Here is a 15,384-nt window from a genome sequence, read left to right as displayed (position 1 = left end):
ATGCTCTTTGACTTATGAATAGGAAGTTTCTTATTAAATGAGTTAAATTTCTTTTTAATTAATTTGGGCTAACTTTTTTTATTTTAGTATTGAAATGGAAGATTGCTTCAATATCTTGGTGTTTTCTTAAGGCAGGACAGCTTATGTCCTTTTCGTTTGGTTTAAAGCATGTTTATAAAATTCCACCATGCCTTGTGTTGTCCCTACTTACGGTGGCTTATTTTGTTCCGGGGTTTTCCATCCATCTGTCAAAAGGAGGTTGCCTATTGATAAGGGTGCCAGGCTCCACCAAAACTGATTTAGGACTCTCGACTTAAGGGGGTGCAAGAGCTTGTGGAATTCTAGAGTTCAGAGTGGCCCTAGGCATTTACTGGGAAACGAACTGGCCCCGACTGGGGGTGGGCCAAGGTCACATGGCTAGAAGAACCAGGCCAGGACCCAGTCTGCCCTCACCCCTGACTTCCTTCCATGTCATGCTGCTGTGGGAGGGCAGAGAGCTGCACCCCCAGGCTGGAGTGCTGGGGCTCCCCTCGCCAACCAGGGCCAGTGGCTGCCTCGTGCTGGGCAGCACCGCCCACTCCTCTAACTGCTCTCAGCCGCCATTTGATGCCTCACTGAGATTCTGAGTAGGTTTGTTTTCTTTCGTCCTGTATCTGTGTGGTCAATGTAGTGGATGAGAAGAAACTCAAAGGAGAAAGATGGACAACCTTCAGGTTGAGAATCCTAACGTTCTAGCCTAAGAATTAGCTCTGTGTGGATGAGGCCTCTGCTCTGCTGTGCTCAGTTCAAGTGTAGCCATGACGAGAGTGCTTCTGGCCTTCCCGCTGCCGCCTGGTGCTCGCGCGGCCTGGGGAGAGTGTCCTGGAGGCCGAGCCCCACCCCCGCCCCCACCATTAAGAGCTGCTGAGCAGAGCCACAGAGCGTATGAGCGCTTGGCTGGTGGGCAAGCAGGCTGTGATCTGATGCTTATAATGTGCCCTTGGAGAGACCTCATGTGAGGTTACAACCAAGAAAAGGGCCAGGGACTTCCCTGGTGGTCCAGTGATTGGGACTTGGCTTTCCAGTGCAGGGGGCACGGGTTTGATCCCTGGTTGGGGGGCTAAAATCCCACATGCCTAGGTGCTAAGAAACGGGGACGTAGAGCAGACAATATTGTAACAAATTCAAAAGATCATCCACTTCAAAAAATCTTTAAACGAAAGGCGGGGGGCAAACTCTGTGACCATTTTTGCACTTGAGCTCATTTACTAAATCCAGCAGACAGAAAAGACATGGTGGCCTGGCTTCTTTTTGCAGGCGGGGCCTGAGAGCAGAGATGAGGGCCTGAGACCCGGGAGCTGGCCCAGCCCCGGCTGCAGGCGTGTGTGTGATGCAGAGTGGCTCCTGCTCTGGGGTCACCCTGCTCAGGAAGGCTTAGTCAGAGCTGGGTAACCTGAGCCGCTGCAGCCTTCCAAGCACTCGGAATCTGCAGAGTTAGAGGGAGCCTGGAGCAGGGCAGATAGCCCTGACCCGCACTTCTTGACCGTAAAAGCCGCAGTGAGAGGTGGCGAGTATGTTCTTGTCCCCAGGAGGCTCATCCATGGGAGTGACGGTAGCTAGAGACATTGGAGCCTGGGAGGGGGCCAAACAGAGTCTGCAGGTGCTGGGGTGCCAGCCTCGCCTCTGAGAGCCACACGCCTTGCAGTCCATCTCCCCCTTTCTGGCTGCCCTGGCCACATGGCAGCCCCTGTAAAGCCAGTTGGTTGCCAGAGGTGGCACATTGCTTTCATCTCAAGTGCCAAGTCCCATGATTAGCTGTTGTTTGCCTGGAGAATTGTGGCAAGGCCGATCTAGCCGAGTCAGGGAAGAGCACCTTGATGGGGTTGCCTCCGCTGGCCAGCCTGGGGCGCCTCGATCTCTGACCATGAGGGTTTTGTCCTTGTCATCAGGGCCAGCGAGTCCCTCTCAGACCTGCAGGGCTAAATGGATGCTGCTGGCTTCTGAAACCTCTACAGAGACTTTAAAAATGCTGAAGCTGCGTCCTATACAACGTGTTTAAAACCCACTGAGTTCTTTCTCAATGGGAAAGAAGGTTGGAAACGGGCATTTGATCAAGACGGCCGGGAGCGAATGGGCGGTCCAGGCCACACTGCCCACGGCAGCCCCAGGGAGGTTCGGGCCGAGGCCGTGTTGGCTCTGATCCTGGGCAGCGCAGGGCTCAAGCGCCGGCTCATAGGAGGGCAAGTGTCCGAGAGACAAGGTGTGGGTTTCTTAGCCTTCCTCTGCCTGAAAATCTCCTTGGCCCTAAAGAAACTACTACTGACGCGTCCCCTCCTCCTTGTCAGCGACTCCAGTGCGGTGAGATGGGGCTGTGGGTGTTTGCTCAGCGTTTATAAGCTAGACAGTTTATTTCTATCCAAAACTGTGTCGAATCGCCTTGTGCAAAAGTAAGGCTTTCCACTGAGAGTTATTTGTACAGCATGAGGCTGGAGGGGGCAGAAGCCATCATCCTACTCTACAGTGAGAGGCTCACTTGGCATTTTCCGTAAGTGAATTAATATACCGAATCAGGAGGTCTTCTTCCTACGTGCCACGTTACAGACAGTAGACTCACCCCTGCTTGGACAGGTGTGCAGTTTCTTCTTCTGCCATGTTGTCGTAAAGCAGTTTTTTTTTTTTTTTTTTTTCAGTTCTTAGCTTTTTTTAGAGGAAGCCATTAAGATTTGGTGCCTGGATCTGCCTTGCATGGTCGCCTCTAAATATTGGTCCATTAGAGCTCTACAGTCACACCAGACTCTCCCTAAACATGGAAACAAGCAGGCCCCGCAGGGCAGAGAGTCTCTGCTTCCTGCTCAACCAGGGGCAGTGCCCTTCTGGTCCTTCCTGCTCCAAGGTCGGGTCCCACAGAGATGCCAACTGCCTGTGCGTGTGCTCCTGAGGCAGGAGTGTGGCTCTCCTCTGCCCCTGCCCCGTGCTGAGCTCTCTGGTTCCTGGAGGGCAAAGCCGCTGTCTCTGGTTTTCAGCCATCCATCCATCGTCTGTCTGACACAGCTCTGCGTGAGGAGAGAAATTTCTACTGTGTTGTATCCACACAGGACCACACACTTCACGTGTGGCTCAGGCTCCTGAGGATAAGTTTCTATTATTTTTATGTAATTTAAATTAATTTAAGTGTAAATAGCCACACGTGGCTGAACCGGGGAACTGGGCAGTGCAGCCGTGGATGGTGTGGCTCAGTCCTGTAAGGGCAGGCAGGAAATGATTCTGTGACTTGTTTCATAGCCTCCGGTAAGAAAAGAAGGGACTTAAAAGGGGGAGTGTTTTTCCTTCAGTGAACATGTTCTACAAAGAGAGGAGACCCCAAAGTGTAGCAGGTTTTGAAACAGGAGAACAGAAGAAAATATTAAGGAAGAAAAAAAAAGGGAATTCTAGCTATTTAGGAAACAGCAGAGAGGTGATGAAATTCTCGAGAGGCTGAGGAGAGGTCTGGAGGGAATTCCCAGCACCTCGAAAGCAGCTGTGCGCACGGCTCCTGGTTAGACCATGGAGCCCGGCCTTCTGTTCTGTTCTTTGTGAGGTCAGAGCACTAAACTGTAATGTTTGAAGTGTGCAGTTTGGTGACTTTTGACACATCTATACCTGAGAAACCATGCTTACAGTCAAGATGACGCTGACCTTCACTGTTCCCAGAGTTTCCTGCGCCCCTGCCCCCAGGGTCTCTCCCCGCTCCCCCCTCCCCAGGTGACCGGGGCTGCTCTCTGTCGCTGTAGCTTGATGTGCACTTTCTAGAACTTTGTTCAAACGGAATCCCGCAGTATGTGTTCTTGTCTGGACAGGCTTCTCTCATGGGCGAAACAACGTGAGGTTCACCCGGGTTGTAGTCCTCCTTTAATCCATCCCGTCCTTGCCGAGTGCAGCCCGCTATGGGGTGTCAATAAGTCCCCTCTGGAAGACGGGCAGGAGAACTGGGCGGTTAGAATGCGCTAGTAGCTGGCGGGGTGTCCCAGGAAAGCATCCCTGTCACCGGGACAGGGAAGGCTCACTCCCCATGGAAGGAAACATTCGCCAACACCCAGAGCCGTGGAGTCATAAGTCAGTGACCTTGTCCGAGCCCCTCATGGTCGAGAGATTTGGGAAGCACCAGGTTCGGCAGAACGCAGCTCCAGTGGTGGTTCATTAGACAGGGTCAGGGTGCTTGGATTCTGATCTTCAGCAGCGGTGGGCTCCCGGCCCTGCCTCTGCTCCAGCACCGTGGGGGCCCTGCTTCTGCTCAGCTGCAGCTGGGGCTCCTGCCCCCTGCCCCCGCGTGGCCCCTTACAGCCCCCTCCCCCAGCAAACTGGACCCAGATCCAGGCGGGTCCCCCTGTGTGAGGCCTCGGGCTTGCAGTGTGTGCTTCCGGACACAAGACCCCGTCCTTCGGTCTCTCCTGTTGGGCTGAGTGAGAGGGAGGTAAAAGCCGAGCAGGTTAGGAAATTGAAGTTTGTGTAAACTGCTCAGAACGCTTCAGAGAACGCAACCTACTGGATAGGAACTTCCCCCAGGGAAGTTTCTCCCAGGTCCAGACACTTAGTTTTAATCTTATCTTCCTTTTCGTTTCCTTCCTCTGGTACCAACCATGTCATATATAGTAAAGAAATGTAATATGGATTTCAACATGCAAAGTATATATTAGTATTTAACATAAAATACTTAAATAAATAATGTATTAAAGTGTGTAGATTTTACACACACACATCTTTCCTGTCTGTCTTACCAGCTCTTGAAAATCGGTGTGAATTAAACCAATGCCGTTTGTTGGGGTTTCTCTCAGGCAGATGCTGATCCAGTGGTCCCTTTAACCTCAATGAAGAATCTTTGCTTTTTTCTGAAATGAATCCAACCTAGTGCTTGGGTTCCTTTCCACTGTCCTGATAGCAGGGTGCACGCGTGCTAAGTCATTTCAGTCGTGTCCAACTCTGTGCGACCCTATGGGCTGTAGCCCGCCAAACTCCTCTGTCCATAACTCCTCTATCCATGGGATTATCCTGGCAAGAATACTGGAATGGGTTGCCATGCCCTCTGCCAGGGATCCGACCCAGGGATCAAATCTGTGTCTCTCATGTCTCCCGCATTAGCAGGCAGGTTCTTTTCCACCGGCGCCGCCTGAGAGGCCCAGCCTGATCACAGACACTTGTCTGAAGCTTGAATGCAGACATGCCCTCCCTCCCTCTCCCACCTGCCCACACTGCACTGTAGACTAAACGGTAGCAGTCGAGGGACATGGGAAGAAAGCTGGGGAAAACCTCCGAGGTGTGAGGTCTCACAAGTTCATCACGTCGGTGAGCGCCCGGTAAACACTCGATTGTGACAGAAGTCACCGACAGCAGCTGGGCACTAACCGTCGTCTGGAGAGGGGTCTCCCCAGGCACAGAGCCTGCACTGCTCTGCCTGCCTCAGATCAGACACCCCAGAAGAGGCTTTTTCTTTTGGAAATGCACTCTGCACCTCACCCTCAGGAAGGAATTATGTGCAAAAGAACAAAATCTTTGATTCCTGTTGAGTATATTTCAGTTCAACCAGAATTGAATTATCTCCTGTGTGTGACCCTGGCCTAAAGGACATATATAAGAGGGAAGGATTGGAGTTAACGTCTTAATTTACTTTGCCTTTAAGTAAAATAACCTCGGTTGTGAACGTTACCAGAATTCTAATGACTGTGCTACCAGGAGTGATTGCCTAGTGACCTCTCTCACTTGGACTTGGGGTTGCTGGCTTCTGTTGCCTTAATTTTGTGTTTGACACAAGCAGTCAGTTTACTCCTTAAGTTGGATTTTATGTATAGACTGGGAAGAATGCTCTCGATCAATGGGACACTGAGAAAAGCCGCCTTGATTCCTGGATTTTACAAGAGCCCACATCTCAGGTTACTTCAGTGTGTACCTTGAAATTCACCAAAAAGTAAATTCCAAAAGCTAAAGCTGAATTTAATTTCAAAACAGAGCCATTTTTTTTAGTGGGAGGGAGGGGAAAGTATATCTTAGAAACAAAACCTGCAGAGGGGACCGTGTGGTAAACTGGTATTTAGACGTGGGAATCAGGGGTTTCCCAGCTCAGCATTCCGGTTAAGTCACCCTGATGCCTTTTCCTCAACTGTCAGTTGTTCGTCATTGCTCTTCAGGAGCAAAAGATTTCTTGTGAGATGACTTTGAACCTCTGTGTGTTCTAGGCGCTAAGTGACACTTGGAATAGCCTTGGTTGAACAGATGACATTTCCAAAGAACCTCAGATCTGTGGTGCGTGTAATTGACACATCATTGGTGTGTGTCTTTTTCACTTGGCTGTGGCCAAGCCTTCTGGGGGTGTCCCAAGGACATACCACGTGCGAACCATGTCTCAGACAAGAGATTCATTCTGTTTCACCATCCAGCACCAGGCCGACCCACTCAACCCAAATGCTGTCAATTAAAACTTTTATTCCTCTCATTCCCATTTGTATTGGATACATTGGCCATATTCAATAACAATGGAAAAATGTTTAGCTTTCTTATGGAAGACTTCTTTATAGAACTAACTTACCCTGTGCCCCACTCCTGAAAACTCTTGACTCTCTTAAATCTTAAGCAAATGATCTAGGACTTCCCAGATGGTCCAGTGGCTAAGACTCCGAGCTCTCAATGCAGGGGGCCTGGGTTCGATTCCTGCCTAGGGAACTAGACTCCGAATGCTGCAACTAAAGATCCTGTGTGCTGCAACTAACCCAGTTCTGCCAAATAAATAAATGTTTTTTAAAAATAAAGTAAATGATCTGTAAATACAAATACTTTCTGCTTCCTTGAAAACATTTACTGGATCTTTGTGACCTTAACCCAGTTAAAAGAGTTCCCTCCTGACCCCTCGCCCCGCCTCCCCCAGCTGCTACCTCCTTGCCTCACTTCACCCCCTAGCCTCCAAGCCCCCGCTTCATTCCACCAATCGCTTCTCGTTTGTCTTACTTCATCCCAAGTCTAGCCCTAAGGATTGCTTACACAAAGCAAAGATTCAATAGCTGCTCCAAGAGACTTCCCTGGTGGTCCAATGGCTAAGACCCCCGCTCCCAGTGCAGGGGCCCAGGCTCGATCCCCCGTCAGGGAACCAGATGCCACAACCAAAGATCCTGAATGCCGCAATGAAGATCAAAGAGCCCGTGTGCCACACCCAGCGCAGCCAAATAAATAAAAATCAGTGTTTTAAAAATCAGTAAACTAAATAAAGAAAATGGTCTCTAAATAAAGTATGTTCTGCTTCCTTGAGAACACCTATTGCACTTTTTGTGACTTTGACCCAGTTAGTAGAGTTCCCTCCTAACCCCTCTCCCCGCCTCCCCCAGCTCATTTTGGAGAACTGATTTTCAACCATTTTTCTGCACTCACTTCACCACCAGCCTCGAAGCCCCTACTTTATCCCATCAGCTGCGCCTCACTTGTCCAGGGGATTCTTACTTCATCCCAAGTCTCACCCCGAGCGGTTCCTCATTCAGAGCGAAGACCCAGTACCTGTTTAGTCTTGGCCAGGCACTAGTCCTTCACATTATTTATCCCTCATAATATTTGATGAAGGTGACGTTGAATCTTCCGTTTCAGTTAAAGAGCTAGCTTGCCTCTTCATTAACTAAAATTACGTAGTGATGTTGTAAGAGTCTTTTCAGGAGAAGAAAGAGGACATCTTTCAAGCTTAGAGCAGCGTGTTGTGTGTGTGATGCTTCCGTGGGCGCAGAGCCCCTGAGGTGCCCTTAGTCAGCTCTAGGCTGACCCCCGAGGCAGCAGGCAAGGAATGGCTCCTCCACATGCGCCAAGTGCGGTGGTTGCCGCCCCGCCAAGGGCCTTCAGCGTCCCAGCACTGGTCCAGCCCGGCAGAGAGGCCGAGGGCTGGCCCTCTAGTTGGCGGAGGTCCCTCATGAGTTTCTTGGGGCTTCTCATTCATCTGGGGAGATGCTGCCACCCGATGGTGATCACGAAGCGATGAGCTGATTCATGGCGTGACCAGGCCTCTGGGGACTGTCTCCAGCATTGGATTTTTTTTTCCCTCAAGTATTTTGTTTTAAATCAAGAGTTATTCAGTTAAACACTTGCTGAGCTTCCCTGGTAGCTGGTAAACAATGCAGGAGACCCCGGTTCTATTCCTGGGTCAGGGAGAGCCCCTGGAGAAGGGATAGGCCACCCACTCCAGTATTCTTGGGCTTCCCTGGTGGCTCAGCTGGTTAAGAATCCGCCCACAATGCCGGAGACCTGGGTTCAATCCCTGGGTTGGGAAGATCCCCTGGAGAAGGGAAAGGCTACCCACCTCAGTATTCTGGCCTGGGTCACAGAGTCGATGTGACTGAGCAACTTTCACTCACTCATCAACTTTTCAGGCAAGAATACTAGAGCGGGTGGCCATTTCTTCCTCCGGAGGATCTTCCTGACCCAGGAATGGAACCTGTGTCTCTGGTGTGGCCTGCACTGGCAGTGCCGCCCGTGGGCCGAGGAGTCTGGCAGGCTGCAGTGCACGGGGTCTCGAGAGTCAGGCACGACTCAGCGACTAACCCACCGCCAGCACCACCTGGGCAGCCGCTCTCTTGGACTTAGTGACCACCTATCAGGACGGATTTAGAAGCATCTCACTGACCCCCTTAATCTTTCTCTTACGTTGCCTTTTGCTTCAAAATCGTTTTAGCTGACTGTCAACTATGAGATGCAGGTAACAAGATGAGATACAGGTGGGAATCGTAGGGAAATGGTTGGCACCGCAGAGTGCTCTTCTTTGTGTAAAACCTTGGTGTTCCAGCTTGGACGTGGGCCCTGGCTTGGTTTACAGGGAGGGAGAATTTCGCTCTTCCCGCCTCCCGCCTTCCTTCTGCCCCATCGCACCTCTTTTCACTGGCTCAGGATGAGATTTCCCTTCCTCCCAAGTCCAGCCTTGAGCATTTTGTCATGAAAAACAATCCTGAGGACCGAAGAACAGATGCTTCCTGGCAGGCAAAATGCTGATTCAAAAAAATGCGTGCTTAGTCACTTCAGTTGTGTCCAACTCGAAAAATAAACAAGTAAATGCAAGGACTTCCCTGGTGGTTCGGTGGCTAAAACTCTGCTCCCAGTGCAGGGTCCCAGGTTCCACCCCTGGTCAGGGAATTAGATCCCACATGCTGCAATTAAGATCGAAGAAGATCCCTCGATTATCCAAATGAGATGCAGCACAACCAAATCAATAAGTATATAAATAAATAAATAAATGATTGAGGAGGACTTTCCATTTAATCAAGAAGGATCTGCAAGTGGGAATAAATAAAGTTCTGATAAGGAAGACTGAAGAAGTGGACTGTATATCAGCCATTAAAAGACCCTGTAACACTACAAGTTTAAGGAAACCTTTGGTTACTGGATCAGATATAGACTGAAATAGTCTTAGAATCTAGCAGATGACAAAGGTAGCCCTCAAAGCCATGAAGAAAGGGTAAATTATTAAGTAAATAGTGCAGAAGTAAGTCAACTTCTATATTGCACACAAAGTACATCCTGGGAAAATACTTGTGGCATACAAGACAAATTCTTGAATGGATCTAATAAGTCCTTACAAATTGTTAAGAAAAGTAAGAACCTGTAGCAGAAAATTGGACAAAGGACATAATGAGCTGTGGACAGGGAGCCTGGCGGGCTACAGTCCATGGGGTGGCAAGAGTCAGACACGACTAAGCGACTAAACCACCAGCAGAGCAACCTAAAAGTCCAACAAGAGGCAATGCTAGTTGAGTAGACTCTGCCCTGCACACACAAGCCCTCAGGGAACATGCATACAGCTGTCAGAAGTGGGAAGTGTAGAATACCACTCTTAGAGTGGAAAGACATTCAAGCGAGGGAGTGGGTCAGATCCAGATACCATGTACAAAATGACGGCACGTCCAACACAGACACACACACACAAGTCTGGAAGAGTGTCACCCAGTTTTATCTGACACTCTCTGGATGCTAGAATTTGGTTTTGTTGTTTAATCATTGATAGCACAGCAGAACTATGTCTTTTTTTTTTTTTTTTAAGTTCACTTAACACTGTCATAAGATTTTTCTATAAAAATATATGTTTATATCACTTTTTAGTAATAGGAATTAAAATTACCCAATTAAAAATTTTCTTTACCAGTCAGGTAACAGCATGTCTGTTCTTCATATGCTGGTCATGACCACAGTCATTGAAAACTGCTCATTTTAGTTTTTCGTGCAGCTACACCATTTGTGTGCATTTTCATGGCAGCGGGTTATATGTTCTTCATCATTTATTTTACTTAAGTTGCGTGTGATGTCATCAGGGCAGATTTTCCTTCTCACTCCTTTCCCCGGTCCTGCCCTCTTTGTCACTGCTCTGGGTGAGGCATCCCTCAGGCAGGAGCCCCAGTGCTTTTCAGCACAAAGACCTCTGCAAAGCTGCTGCGGGGAGAAGCGTCTCTGGGGCCCGAGTGGGGCTGAGGGGCTGAGTGCAGGTGTTATGGGAAATACAGCTGTGGCCGACGTGAATTCATCAACTCCCCAGATGCCTGAAACCTGGAACCCACAAGCCGCTTCACATTCCCATCCCTTGAAGCCTCTTGACATCCTCAGAACCCAGCTGACGTGTATGCTTCCTACAAATGAAATTTGTTACTAATATTTCTATTTCCCAGGCAGTACAATCGAGGTTTTAACAGCTCCCATCAGGGCTGTGGCCGGGCTGTGTGTCCTGGAGGCCCCCACCTGGTCCATCCCTCGGGAACCAGAGCCCGCCTTCACCCCAGGCTGTCAGAGTTAAGCTCGGTCTCCTCCTAAGAACATTTAGGATTTTCTTTTCCTTTGTGAACTGCTTTCTTCTCACTTGATCTGGTAATAATCTTGCTCAGAAAATTACCACATAAGGTGCAGATTCCAAATCCAGACCAACAGCCCCCCTCCCTGTTTTTAAAAGAATCAGAGCAGCACTGTGCGTTGCTAATTATTCTACGAATGACGGCATCCTGAGCTGAGCGGTGACCGAGATACATGTTAGGAGGGCAGTACGCCCGGCCTCTTTTAGATGCTCAGGGTTCAGTCTTTTCCACAGCTACGTCATTTGTGGGGCTCAGTGTCAAAGTGGAAATGCAGGCCTCTTAAAAACTATTAAGAGGGACTTCCCTGATGGTTCAGGGGCTAAGACTCTGTGCTCCCAATGCAGGGGGCCCCTGTTTGATCCCTGGTTAGGGAACTAGATCTCACATGCCGCAATTAAAGATCTTGCATGCCACAAATAAGACTCAGTGCAGCCAAATAAATAATTAGTTTTAAAAAAATAAAAAATAAAAACTATTAAGAATTTCGAGATTAAAGTGAGCATGTGGGCTCTTCCAGCTTCAGGGCCCCGAGTGACTTCCCAGGCAGCTGGTCAGAAGGCCGTGGTGTCCACTCTTGGGGAGCTGTCTGGCCCTCCTCTCCCCCAGGGCTGCCGTGGGCAGTGGACAGAAGGCAAGGGGCTCGGCTGGGAGGCCCACATTCTGAGTCCAAGCCCTTGCCCTTCTGAGGGGCCGATGTCATCTGGCCCGCCCACATTTACGACACCTGCTGTTTCTCTTCCTTGCACGTATAGAAATTTATCGAGTTTGAAGATGCCTTGGAACAAGAGAAGAAAGAGCTGCAAATCCAGGTGGAACACTACGAATTCCAGACCCGCCAGCTGGAACTAAAGGCCAAAAACTATGCAGATCAGAGTAAGTCGGAGCCAGAGGGAGGAAACGGTTCCTGACCGCACTTGTCCTCAGCCCTGCCCCAGCGTGGAGGCAGGCTGAGCGATGAGGGCCACGTTTCATCTTCATTGTGATTGATTTGTTTTCTCTCTTTACACGGCTCTGTGTGTCTGTCAATGGCCTCAATTCCTCTGTGGAAATAAATAAAGTACATAAATAAGGCCCCTCTGATGACAGAGCACGTTTGCTCAACGCTGCAGTTTGGCCCGAAATGCACAATCTCTGTGTGGCCTTTTAGGACAGGCTCCCCAGCTGTGGTTTGGGGCTCCCACGAGTGCTCCTGGGGAGCGGGTGTTCCTCCGTGACCCCAAAGGGGATGCTCTTGTAGGGACAGTTCCTGGGGAAGGTTTGGCCCAGAAGGCTGCTTACGGGAACACCCTCTCCCTTGCAAAGAGAGGCGAGGAAAGCATTTTGTTTTTAATAAAAAATATTATTTTAGCTTTAGAAGTCATTGTTGAAACAATACTGTCAGGGACTTCCCCGGTGGTCCACTGGCTAAGACTCTGAGCTCCCAGTGCAGGGGACCCGGCTTGGATCCCTGACCAGGGAACTAGATCCCGCATGCCGCACCTAACACCCAGCACAGCCAAATAAGCAAATATTAAGGAAAAAAACAAACTATACTGTCAAAGTTATAAGGACCCCTGTAATTTCAGGTTTCTGTGATAGAGGTTTGGATGGCCTCGTTTGCTGCCTTATCTCACTACCTTGATAACAGGTGCCTTCATTCCTCTGAAAAGTTCAGTTCAGTTCAGTTCAGTAGCTCAGTCGTGTCCAAATCTTTGGACATGCCAGGCCTCCCTGTCCATCACCAACCCCCGGAGTTTACCCAAACGCATGTCCATCGAGTCAGTGATGCCATCCAGCCATCTCATCCTCTGTCCCCTTCTCCCCCTGCCCCCAATCCCTCCCAGCATCAGAGTCTTTTCCAACGAGTCAACTCTTCGCATGAGGTGGCCAAAGTATTGGAGTTTCAGCTTCAGCATCAGCCCTTCCAATGAACACCCAGGACTGATCTCCTTTAGAATGGACTGGTTGGATCTCCTTGCAGTCCAAGGGACTCTCTCAAGAGTCTTCTCCAACACCACAGTTCAAAAGCATCAATTCTTTGGCGCTCAGCTTTCTTCACAGTCCAACTCTCACATCCATATATGACCACTGGAAAAACCATAGCCTTGACTAGACGGACCTTTGTTGGCAAAGGAATGTCTCTGCTTTTGAATATGCTACCTAGGTTGGTCATAACTTTCCTTCCAAGGAGTAAGTGTCTTTTAATTTCATGCCTGCAATCAACATCTGCAGTGAAGCCAAAAAAAATAAAGTCTGACTCTATTTCCACTGTTTCCCCATCTATTTCCCATGAAGTGATGGGACCGGATGCCATGATCTTAGTTTTCTGAATGTTGAGCTTTAAGCCAACTTTTTCACTCTTCTCTTTCACTTTCATCAAGAGGCTTTTGAGTTCCTCTTCACTCTCTGCCATAAGGGTGGTGTCATCTGCATATCTAAAGTTACTGATATTTCTCCCAGCAATCTTGATTCCAGCTTCTGCTTCTTCCAGCCCAGCGTTTCTCATAATGTACTCTGCATATAATTTAAATAAGCAGGGTGACAATATACAGCCTTGACGTCCTCCTTTTCCTATTTGGAACCAGTCTGTTGTTCCATGTCCAGTTCTAACTGTTGCTTCCTGACCTGCATATAGGTTTCTCAAGAGGCAGGTCAGGTGGTCTGGTATTCCCATCTCTTTCAGAATTTTCCACAGTTTATTGTGATCCACACAGTCAAAGGCTTTGGCATAGTCAATAAAGCAGAAATAGATGTTTTTCTGGAACTCTCTTGCTTTTTTGATGGTCCAATGGATGTTGGCAATTTGATCTCTGGTTCCTCTGCCTTTTCTAAAACCAGCTTGAACATCTGGAAGTTCGCAGCTCACATACTGCTGAAGCCTGGCTTGGAGAATTTTGAGCATTACTTTACTAGCATGTGAGATGAGTGCAATTGTGTGGTAGTTTGAGCATTCTTTGGCATTGCCTTTCTTTGGGATTGGAATGAAAACTGACCTTTTCCAGTCCTGTGGCCACTGCTGAATTTTCCAAATCTGCTGGCATATTGAGTGCAGCACTTTCACAGCATCATCTTTCAGGATTTGAAAGAGCTCAACTGGAATGCCATCACCTCCACTAGCTTTGTTCGTAGTGATACTTTCTAAGGCCCACTTGACTTCACATTCCAGGATGTCTGGCTCTAGGTGAGTGATCACACCATCATGATTATCTGGGTCGTAAAGATCTTTTTTGTACAGTTCTTCCGTGTGTTCTTGCTACCTCTTCTTAATATCTTTTGCTTCTGTTAGGTCCATACCATTTTTGTCCTTTATCGAGCCCATCTTTGCATGAAATGTTCCCTTGGTATCTCTAATTTTCTTGAAGAGATCTCTAGTCTTTCCCATTCTGTTGCTTTCCTCTATTTCTTTGCATTGATCATGGAGGAAGGCTTTCTTATCTCTCCTTGCTATTCTTTGGAACTCTGCATTCAAATGGGAATATCTCCTTTTCTCCTTTGCTTTTCGCTTCTCTTCTTTTCACAGCTATTTGTAAGTCCCCCTCAGACAGCCGTTTTGCTTTTTTGCATTTCTTTTCCATGGGGATGGTCTTGATCCCTGTCTCCTGTACAATGTCACGAACCTCCGTCCATAGTCCATCGGGCACTCTGTCTATCAGATCTAGGCCGTTAAATCTATTTCTCACTTCCACTGTATAATCATTAGGGATTTGATTTAGGTCATACCTGAATGGTCTAGTGGTTTTCCCTACTTTGTTCAACTTAAGTCTGAATTTGGCAATAAGGAATTCATGATCTGAGCCACAGTCAGCTCCCGGTCTTGTTTTTGCTGACTGTGTAGAGCTTCTCCATCTTTGGCTGCAAAGAATATAATCAATCTGATTTCGGTGTTGACCATCTGGTGATGTCCATGTGTAGAGTCTTCTCTTGTGTTGTTGGAAGAGGGTGTTTGCTATGACTGGTGCGTTTTCTTAGCAAAACTCTATTAGCCTTTGCCCTGCTTCATTCCGTACTCCAAGGCCAAATTTGCCTGTTACTCCAGGTGTTTCTTGACTTTCTACTTTTGCATTCCAGTCCCCTATAATGAAAAGGACATCTTTTTTGGGTGTTAGTTCTAAAAGGTCTTGTAGGTCTTCATAGAGCCATTCAACTTCAGCTTCTTCAGCATTACTGGTTGGGGCATAGGCTTGGATTACCGTGATATTGAATGGTTTGAAGGAAACAAACAGATCATTCTGTCGTTTTTGAGATTGCATCCAAGTACTGCATTTCGGACTCTTGTTGACCATGATGGCTACTCCATTTCTTCTAAGGGATTCCTGCCCACAGTAGTAGATGCAATGGTCGTCTGAGTTAAATTCACCCATTCCAGTCCATCTTATTTCCCTGATTCCTAGAATGTCAATGTTCACTCGCCATTTCCTGTTTGACCACTTCCAATTTGCCTTGATTCATGGACCTAAGATTCCATGTTCCTATGCAATATTGCTCTTTACAGCATCGGACCTTGGTTCTATCACCAGTCACATCCACAACTGGGTATTGTTTTTGCTTTGGCTCCATCCCTTCATTCTTTCTGAAGTTGTTTCTCCACTGATCTCCA

The 15,384-nt window shown here is 48.3% G+C and overlaps 1 protein-coding gene across 16 annotated transcripts in view; it reads left to right on the top strand.

Annotated features, from left to right (window-relative positions):
- MAPK8IP3 (mitogen-activated protein kinase 8 interacting protein 3) overlaps window positions 1-15,384 on the top strand; it is a 47,131-nt gene that overhangs the window by 4,432 nt on the left and 27,315 nt on the right. For all 16 annotated transcript variants that reach the window (XM_070362091.1, XM_070362092.1, XM_070362088.1 and 13 more), the window contains exon 2: window positions 11,561-11,681. In XM_070362091.1, the coding sequence (XP_070218192.1) occupies window positions 11,561-11,681 (121 nt within the window). The remainder of the gene's footprint in view (window positions 1-11,560; window positions 11,682-15,384) is intronic.

Source organism: Bos mutus, chromosome 25 (genome assembly GCF_027580195.1).
Source record: "Bos mutus isolate GX-2022 chromosome 25, NWIPB_WYAK_1.1, whole genome shotgun sequence".
NCBI lineage: Eukaryota > Metazoa > Chordata > Mammalia > Artiodactyla > Bovidae > Bos > Bos mutus.
Note: the sequence above shows the minus strand (reverse complement) of the source record. Positions and strands in the feature narration are given on the sequence as shown.